This window comes from Eucalyptus grandis, chromosome 2 (genome assembly GCF_016545825.1).
Source record: "Eucalyptus grandis isolate ANBG69807.140 chromosome 2, ASM1654582v1, whole genome shotgun sequence".
In the NCBI taxonomy this organism is placed as follows: Eukaryota; Viridiplantae; Streptophyta; class Magnoliopsida; order Myrtales; family Myrtaceae; genus Eucalyptus; species Eucalyptus grandis.
The window spans coordinates 47,741,835-47,752,205 of NC_052613.1; the positions used below are offsets into that span (position 1 = coordinate 47,741,835).

General features: G+C 36.3%; 1 protein-coding gene across 1 annotated transcript; it reads right to left on the minus strand.

Moving 5' to 3' along the window:
- Positions 1 to 1,249: 1,249 nt before the first annotated feature.
- On the minus strand, positions 1,250 to 3,360 carry LOC120290765 (putative disease resistance RPP13-like protein 1). Its single transcript, XM_039307169.1, has 2 exons — positions 1,538 to 3,360; positions 1,250 to 1,304 (listed from the first exon to the last, which is right to left on the minus strand). The coding sequence occupies exons 1-2, from the start codon at positions 3,358 to 3,360 to the stop codon at positions 1,250 to 1,252; spliced, it is 1,878 nt and encodes a 625-aa protein (XP_039163103.1).
- Between the last annotated feature and the right edge of the window lie 7,011 nt (positions 3,361 to 10,371).

Genomic DNA, 10,371 nt, shown 5'->3' on the forward strand with positions numbered 1-10,371 from the left:
TGGAAGCTTCTCTAACTTGATGCACTCTTGCAATTCGATAGTCTCGAGGCTGCTAGGTAGCTCTATATCTCCTTCAGCCACAAAATGTATGAATTCCGGACAACTATGTACAACTAAGCTCTTCAAACAATTAAGATTCCGAGTGCATCTCCGTCTTGCCACAAATATCTTAACTTTGTACACCCCACGATCTTCAACTTTTCTAGCTTGATTAAGGAGCTTGTGAATCCATGATTTAAGCAAGCCAGTTCAACAACATCAACTTTGCTTGGAAGCTTCTCTCTAACTTTGATGCACTTTTGCAATTCGATAGTCTCGAGGCTGCCAGCAGCTCTATATCTCCTTCTTTAGCCACAAAATGTATGAATTCGGACATCTACATACAACTAAGCTCTTCAAACAATTAAGATTCCGAATTGCATCTCCGTCTTGCCACAAATATCTTAACTTTGTACACCCCACGATCTTCAACTTTTCTAGCTTGATCAAGGAGCTTGTCAATCCATGATTTAAGCAAGCAAGTTCAATAACATCATCTATGGTTAGAGTAGTTAGAGATGCCGAGCTTACCAAACTCTGGAGCACCCCCTCATTACAACCTTCAAATTCTAATTCATTGAGAGATGGAAGGCTCATGATAGTGAGCGATGCATCCATATGCGGACAAGAGTAGATTGCAAGCTTTATGAGGGAGCTTAATTGACTAGGCAATCTTCCGATCAACATAGGACAATGATAAATGACGAGATGCTCAAGATGAGGGAATATAACTTCTTCGATGCCGACACAATGAGACCAGTCCTTCCACAATGGCATGCCCTCGATTTTCAAAGTTATTAAGGACGGAAAAGGATTGTTACTTCCATAAAATTCCGACCCTATTGTGCATATTGCATTTAAATCTTTGATGTACAGTTCTTTCAAGGAAGGTAGTAGCCCGAGCGATGGTAATGTTTTGACCTTCTAACACCCGTGTAAATGTAAATGCACTATCTTATCATGTGAGGGACTTCCTAACCATGATGGGAATTTTAGGCCACCATAATAGGATATTGTGAGATTTTCAAGGTTTTTGTGAGGGCAAAGAAAGTTAAGGACCTCTCTTTCAAGCTCTTCATTACGGGAATTTTCAAAATTTGTACTCCACTGCATGGTCAACCGGCATATTCCCTTCTTCACACATAAATTGGCATCGCTAGCATCTTTGGCTTCTCGAACCATATGCAAATCAGAGATGCACAATTCCCCTCTAAGGATCTCTAGGTCTTTTAACTCCTCTAACCTTGAGCCATTTCCCGTTCCCACTACAAACTTCGACATCATTTCAAGACCCACCAACTTACCTATATATAGCGGCGTCGCTTTTAGTCTTGTAGTGTTGCTAATGTCGAGAAATCTGAGATTGATTAGATTCTCCATGCCTTTTGGTAATTCCAAAAGTTCACGACACCCTCGCAACATCAAAGCCTCTAGGTTGTACAATGCAACAATTGAATTTGGAAGCGTTTTAATACCTGTATATGATAGATTAAGGTACCTTAGGTGCATCAGTTCACCTATGCAATCTGGTATCTCAGTTATCCAGTAGTGACTTAATGAAAGCACCCTCAAATACTTCAATGCCAACAACAGGTCACATAGCACTTTTTGGGACACTTTGTAATTTCCAAATGGTTTTAATGATATGAAGCTCCTGAGTCCCTTCATTCCATGATATATCTTGAATTTTTCTGGTAGAATGTATTCGCTGGATATGAATGAGGCGTGACGAACTGAAGATGTATTATTGTGATCACCCTTAAACTCCCCCAAGTCAAAATGAGTTGGACTGGCAACTAGCTTTGCCAGGTCATTCACAAGATCATGCATCAAGAATTGTGATTCATTGCTACCCGACTTTAGAATTAACGATCTATTTACTAGGTCGTTGAAATAATCCAAACCTACATTCCACTTATTCTTTGCTCCTTTTGCCTCCACTAAGCCTTCTGCAATCCACCAGCAAATCAACTCGTCCTGTTGGATTTCATAGTCCTTGGGAAATATAGCACAATAAGCAAAACATCTCTTCAAATGGGAAGGGAGATGGAGGTAGCTAAGTTTCAAAGCCGGAAGGACGTTAATTCTATCTTCTGATATATCCCAAATCTTGCTCTTCAATATATCTTCCCATTCACGGGGATTGTCTGTATTGCGTAGCAGCCCAGCCAATGCCTTCACGGCTAATGGCAAACCTTTGCATTTTTCCACTATTTTTCGGCCTAATACAACAAGATTGGGATGATTATTGAAATTTCGAACTCCAAGGGCATGAAATGCGAACAGCTCCATACAATAATCTGGTGACAACACTTCTAGAGTTATCAATCGAGCATCGACCATTGAAGCCACCTCGCGGTCACGAGTCGTGACTATGATCTTGCTTCCTTTCGCTCCCGATCGAAAAGGCTTCAAGAGGAAAATCCAGTTTTCATAATTCTTGTCCCAAAGATCATCTAATACAACGAGAAACTTTTTCCTTGAAAGGCTTTTTGTGAGCTCGTCTTGAAGCCAATTGAGGGATTTATGTTCACAGGACAACTGGGGGTTGGTTGTCTCTAGGATACTCCTTGTAATGGAAAGCACATCGAAATCATCGGAAACACAAGCCCATGCTTTTACATCAAAATAGTTAGTGACTCTATCATCATTGAAAACTTGCTGAGCGAGAGCCGTCTTCCCAAGACCCGGCATCCCTACAATGGGAATCTTTTTTACATCGGTATATGTTCCATCGTCTTCTTCTTTGGTCAGTAATTCGAGGATCTCCATCTTTTTATCCTCCCTACCAATGAAAAATTCCTCGGTCAAATGCGTAGTGGGAGAAGGCAAATTCTGTGGGCGGTATGCTGATCGCTGCCCGTCATACTCTCTCAGGCGCAGAATATCTTTCTGAGTGATGCTATTCTTTAGTCTACTATCCATCTCTTCCATCTTGGCTCGCATTTTACGATCGAACATAAATGCTCTCGAGCTCAAATTGAAGCAACAACTTGGAAGAAGGAAACTCACCTTGCTAGTGCTGGGTTCTGCCTCGGACTTGTTTTTGGCGGATTCTGTGACAAGCTCATCAAGCAAGTCTTCGATGTCGTAGGCTAAGTTCCTGAGATCTTCAAGCCACGACTTCACCCTGAGATCACCAGTCAGTTGCCTATCCTCTGCGTCAATCAGCACCTGGTCAATACTGGTCAGCTTCTTCTCCCAATTCTTTAGTAGTGTATCGATACCCTTGTGTTGCGCAAATTTGAGAAGTTCATGAGAGGCCAACCTATCAAATAGCACCTGAAGAAAGGCGCCAAGAAAGAGCTCTGCGATGGGCATGGCTTGGTTCGTGAGCGACAGAGGATTAAACAAGAATGCCCAGAAGGGTTGAAACAAAGTGCAGAGAGCGGAGAGGAAACAAAAGTTCTTCCGTGCAGGACAACAATATCAAGTGACGGTGTGAACCAAAAGACTTTTTAAGCACTTGACTGCTCTTTCTTTCTTCGAAGAAGCTGCCGTTGTATTTCATCTCGTCTCATTTGATTTAATTTCATTTCATTTCTATCGACTCAATTTCTCGGAAGCAACTTGGTCGGACGTGGGATCAAGTCTTATCATCATTAAAGCCAGAACAGGTTCAGAAGAGAAAGCAGTGGGAATGTGCTATTAAGATGGCTCAGGAAGGTGGGCTAATTGAAGCGTGTGAAAGTTAGTTTAGACACCACCAAACCGTTAAATATAAAAAGAAAAAATATCATAAATAATTCATGGGTCTAAAGGTCAAATAAAATCTGAAATTTCAAGGAGGCGAGGTTAAATAAGATGTGCTTATGTTAAATTATGAAAACAGTGGGTTTAGTACCTAACTTCGCCAACCAGCTAATTATTCTATTTTTTGAACATGGACAAATCAAAAAATTTAATCAATTATGCCCTACAAAAACAGGGTGTCAAATTTTTTTTGTTTATAGAGCAATTACAGGTTCCTGTTGAAATGCATTCCTATCCTAGAGAAGATGCATACCGATCCCAGGGCGAAGTGCACCCTCTTCACAGTAAGTCACACACTTTTTATGGCAAGTGCAGGCGTTGGGCACTCATTCAGATCAAGCGCCCATTCCTTAAAGGCCAAGCGCATGCTTCTTACGGTATATGAAAACAACACTATTATGATTATTTGTGTGAACAGCACAGGCATTGGAGAGGTCAACGTAGTAGAGCAGTTAGCGTCATCTTTAATTTCACATTGAAGTTTCCTTCCAGTCTTCATCGCCTCGATGCTTAAAAAGGTCATGGGAAGGATTGCCTTTTACCTTCTAGGGTAGTTCATGAATTTAGGATTTACCTGGATGAGGTAGCTTTCTCGCTGTCAAGAAAAAAGGATCATTCATGCCAGCATATATTATTTTTTTCCCACTAAGAGTGGTGAGTTATGATTAAATATATTAGGGGTAAAATTTTCTGTCCTTTAAGTACCCTTTAATTACACTTTCCCTCCTCTTCGTTTATAAATTTATACTTTGCATTCTTTGTTTTAAATTATTCTAGAATTTAAGTCTTGAGATTTGGAAAACTCAGTACTTTCCATCCATCATCAAAAATAATGTAGAGAACAAGGATTTTAGAAATTACTGAGGATAAAAATAATTAATGATAACTTTTAGCGACTTTTTTTTCATGGAAATTTGTGAACTGTTGCTGTTTTATGTCCGAATTTTCTTCTTAGGGAGCTTCCCAAAACCTTACCATAGAAGGCCCACGGCAGCTTTTGAGGAACTTCCTAATTAGCATTGCGCATGGCACACTTCAAAACTTTCACTTTGTGGCCCTTTCTCTATCATGATAAATCTTTTCGAGCCAAAAAAAAAAAAAAAAAATATAGTGACAAATAAACAGATGTTCTTGGTGATTCACTGATGAGGCCACGAGCATTGTAGTTGAGATAAACACGCGTGGCAGTTTTCTGATGCTGAATAATCCTCAAAGAGAGGGCTTCAGTCGAGCAGGTATACGTAGAAATTTAAACATCACAAAATATTTTGAAAAGGACGGTGGGTATTAGACAGGATTCGAACTAGAAATTAGCCATCTCGGGCAAGTTGATTAGCACAATGAACCCAACAAAAATAAAGAGAAACAATGCAGGATAATGCTAGGATACTACCACTAGCTTACTAACTTGTTAAAGTGATGCGACAAATTTTTATTGACAATGGATATGACTCGCTTTATTAATTTCAGTTGTAGATCAACCAAGTATTTTTATATCATATTTACATTACAGTAAACGTGAAATTAAAATGAAAAATAAAATAAAATATATGTATATATATGTATGTATATATATATAAATTTGCAACCATGTATGATTTATGTGAATCCGAATACGTGGGTTTTGTGTCGAGATTTTTTTTTTATTATCATGTTTTTTTTTTTTTGTGCCAAGGAATGCCGAGTACATAAAATTTCACAGTTTATTTAGACAATTACGTAAAATTAAGGGCAAGAAAAGGTTGAAGGTTTCAACAAATCCCTTTTAAACGCATTAGCTTAGCATCGGGCTTACATATTTTTCCTTCCGGCATGTCTTCTAGGATTTTTGTGCACTTCTCGTGGGGGATGAGATCCTTTATCTCTGTTTGTGTCCCCGTGACTCGGTAATCAATATGTCATTCATTGCAACGGCTAATCCATGTGAATAGAGATAATCATAATACTTGTGTTTGAATATCTTCATAGTTGAGATCATGGGCGACACTGGATCTCTAACCTTAAGCGGCCAGCACTTGTTGGTTGTTACCACACCGTCAATTTTCTTAGCTCTGAATCCTCCCACAATCCAAAATAGTTTTGCTTTTATTTATTTATTTTTTTCCCGCGCATCGATTGAATCACTATGACATCATATCATAAAAAAATGGCCGATTCGGAGGATTGCGCTCTCCAAATGAGCTGAGGAGTGGACTAGTTTCGTTGTGTGAATACTAGTTTCAGATACCACTTGATTGCTAGGTGAAAATGAAAAAAATATAACATAAATAGTTCATTGGTCTCAAAATCTAGTAAATGAAATTTCAAGGCCGCAAGGTCAAATAAGATAGGCTTACGTTTTATAAGGAGAATAGTGGGATTACCTAACTCCAGTCCGTCCAGTGAGAGCATTTAAATATAGAGATGAGATTTTTCCATTAATTTAACCATCGGTGAATGTCCACTATAAGTTCCCAACTAAATTGAAGCAGAGGCTATCCTTCTTGCTGACAATCTCGGAAAAGGATATGGAGCTCCCGAACGTCATCAACGAAAATGATTGCAAAGTTAGTCATGGATGCTTTGCTCTACCCTCTCGCCCCTTTGTCTTTGGGAGATTCGGCCCCAGGTTTATGCTTTCCTCTAACTCCAGGAAAGGCCAATATCGAGTGTAACCTTGTCCTCCCATTTCTCCAACAAATAATGTCTTCTTGAACGGCTCTTTAGATGATCACCAAATGACATTACTATTCTAACAAAAAAAGAAAAAAAAAAAGAAAACTGTGTATTAAGACATTTATTAAATTGAAGAATTATGTAATGTTTCAAACTTCTCTTCATTGTTGCATATGATCCATTTTTTTAAAGGTTCTTTTGCAGTTTAACGCATCACTTGATATGTCACCCTAGTTGACCATTCTTAACGTTATCTATCATAGTCATCCCTACAAATGGAGAGCACTGGCTAACATTGACTGCCGATCGATTTAATACTCTACTCTTTTTTCTTCTTTTCTTTCCATGGCTTAAGTAGTTTAGACATTAAAATATTCATCGCGTTCTTGACGTGGGTTAATGCATAGCAAAATCTATCATCCTTCCAAAACAAAATTATACATGAGAAAATTCATAAGATTTTCACTTCAATCAAATGCTATTCTATAAGGTAGTTTACATTAGGTGTCCGGAAAGGTGGCTTGATTATAGAAACATCAGTAAAATGTAATAATTCTTTCAAAGTTTCAATATTAAATGTTATATCTTCAAAGTCTTTATTATTTCCTAAAATTGTCATACTTAAATGGGTCAGGATTAAATGTGATTCACAATGGTGATCTAAATCTTTCATTTTATCCTTGTTTTCACCGGACATTTTATTCTTTACTTAGGTTGATAATATTGGTAATCTAATAAATCCAAATCTTAACAAGATTATGCTATTCGAGTTCGTGATGAATCATATTCAAAACAATTTGTTCAGGTCAGGTTGGTGATGTGTCACGTAAATGGTCGACGATGACTAGACCGTCCTATAAGTAAATTTAGGCTAAAATTGATCAGAATGATTATAATGAAAACTTTAGAAATTCATTAGGAAAATTGAAAATTTAGGATTACATTAGAATCGTACAATAGCCTTCTTTAAAACTAACTCTGTATTTTTTTCTTTTGAAACAATTTTAGTATTAAAGTGGGCATCATATAATAGTTATGACAATGATATCATTCTTATCCTAATTTTTTTGGATGAGCTTTTTGCAAATTTAGGATCATCTCGGTCTTTCACTGCCTCACATGTCCATATGTCGTTTTATTCAAATGCGAATAAGGTCCACGATCTACTACAGGTCCTTGGAGGACAATAATACTTGCTTTTCCTTTTGCTTTATATTTCAAAAGTGACATTTACATCGCGAAGCATTTCCAGCTAGAGACGTGGTGCGTTTCAAATGGACATGGGACATTTAATTGAATGGACTTTTGTAAATTTAGGACCATCTTAGTCTTTTCACGTCTTTGCATGTTCATCCGTTGTTTTATTCAGACACAAGTAGGGAAAGTCTCTAAAATAAGGTCCACCGTCCGCTATAAAGTCTTGCTTTTCCTTTTTCTGTTTTTCCAAAGTGACTTTAATGTCATGAATCATTTTACAGCTAATAAAGTGGCAACGTGTTACACATAAGAGGGTAATACTCCACCACATGTCCATAGAGGACAGGACAATAATGTCTTCCCCTTTTGCTGTCTTCCCAAAGTAACTGGGGCCTTTCACACGGCAAAGTGATGTTTAATCGAACGTGAATAAGAAAAGTAATTGCACTAACAAGGTCCATCCTCCTACACAGGTCCTCTTAGGACAATAATGCTGCCTTCTGCTTTTGCTTTTTCCAAAAGTGACAATGTATGATTGGACACGAAGAAGTTGAGTACAACCACGTTGTATTTCAATCAAAATAACCACAACTTGTCTTTTTAAGGAATTGCCATTAGGGTGCTCGTTAATCAATTAATAAAAGTTCTATTGAACTGATTTTTCCCCAGAATATGTAGGACCAGCTTGTTGGAAATGGACATCTCATTTTTAAGTAAATTGAAAATGTACATGGATCTAATAATTGCCCTAGCTTTCGAAACAATTGAATTTGACCCATGCAATTGTGCAAAATTGATTAAAATTTAAACTTCAACACTTACATTTTGCTTTTTAGATTTTTTTTTTAATTATTGTAGAAAATAGCATTTGCAAAATATATTATAAATGTCATGGTTACTTAGTTAATACTAGATAGACATAAAAAAAAAAATCTGGCAATACAAGGAAATACATATAAGTCAAATTAAAAATATATGTCATTACATTTATCTTGATTTTTGTTGCAAAAGAACAAATGAATAATAACAATAAAGAAAACAGAAAAGTAAGTTGGAAATTGGATTTATGTAGGTCAATAATCCAGTTTGTGAGGAGAGTAGCATTAAATTTCACTATAAATAAAGTGATATTATAAAGGTTATAACAACACTTGAGATATTCAAATACTCTCAAGTTTTTTCAATCCCCAATTATATCAAATAACTCACATGATATTTGCTTGCACAATTTCTAGCGAAACAATTACTAAATCTCACTAAGGAATTATAGAAGCCTGACCAACATTTTTACAACAATCAAACACTTTGTGATTAATTCTCTCTGAATATAATTAATGAACTTATGCACAGCCTTGCATGTTAAAGTTGAAGTATTTATTGAACTTGTGCGAAAATGCACTCCACTAACAGCATTCCCCTCTAATGTTAATAAGTTTTTGACCTATACTTTTACGATGCGCCGATACGACAATTCTCCTTTTATTTTTAGAATGATATCACTAAAGGCTTTTGGAATTAAAATTAATAGGTTGGACAGGTAACATTATGGGATTAATTGATGGAAAATATTCGATGTCACAATGAGATTTGATATCTAAACAAGTGAAAATATTGATTGTGCACTTCGTGAGGGTAATCATTATATGAGAACGTGTCCTTAAGGCATTAAGACATTTTTTAACAAACTCCTTTCTTTGCAAATGAATCTCTTAAGAGTTCGACCAAAAAAAAAAAAAAATCTCTTAAGAATGCTTGTGACCCCAATTAGCCAATTGGCTTGGCCTAATTGGAATTTACCGTGTTTACAATGGTGACAAGTGGTATGCTCCTTTCCGATTCTTAATTATGCACACTGCGATCCCTTGTGTGTTCACTTTCTATGGAAATGATAGCCTATACAAGTATATGGGTGTCGCGAGCGTTTCTTTCTCTTTGATTGCTCTTTAGCGCCCCCTTCCTTCGTCATTTTTTGTACTCCGTCCTTGGATTTCTAGTACTAAATCTGGGATGTTGATAATCAAATCTGCTTTGCTTTTTCTCATTTCATATATATACATAAATATATTTTTGCCCATCAAGCTATTATAAGAATAAGGAAGTAGAGATTATTTGCATAAAGAAACAAAGGATGAACCAGACAACCTCTCCATCCTCTGCAACTGTGAATGGACATGTTTTAATGGGTGTGTGGGTTTTTTTTTTTTTTTTTTGCTGGCGGGGAAGGGATTTTTTTTTTTTAAATTTCTTTCGTTCAGTAATATCTTATAATTTTATCATGTATTACCTATTTATATTAAAAGCAACATATGAAATATATATTATGTGCACGATGACTAAATTTTGGATTATGTGGGTATGGATATTTTACAATCGATCAAAGCCATTTTTGTTACCGACTCTTTTTTTTTTTTTTTTTTGAGTTACCGAACCAAGAGATTGCTTTTCTTAGAATATTTGTCGCTGTTCTTTGTAAAACTAATTTGTATAGATTTACGAGTCAATATATAAAGGGTTAATATTAAAAAGGTTAATATCATGAAAAACTCTAAATTAATACGTTTATGACAAAATTTATATTCCATTAGTGTTCATTAAATTTTATATACAAATTGTTGAGTTAGATAACATGGATTTTATTTTCAATTTATCACGGTATACTAATTTATAAAATTAAATGAAAAATAATAAAGAGTAATCAATCACAAATATACTAATTGGAGTGTTTAA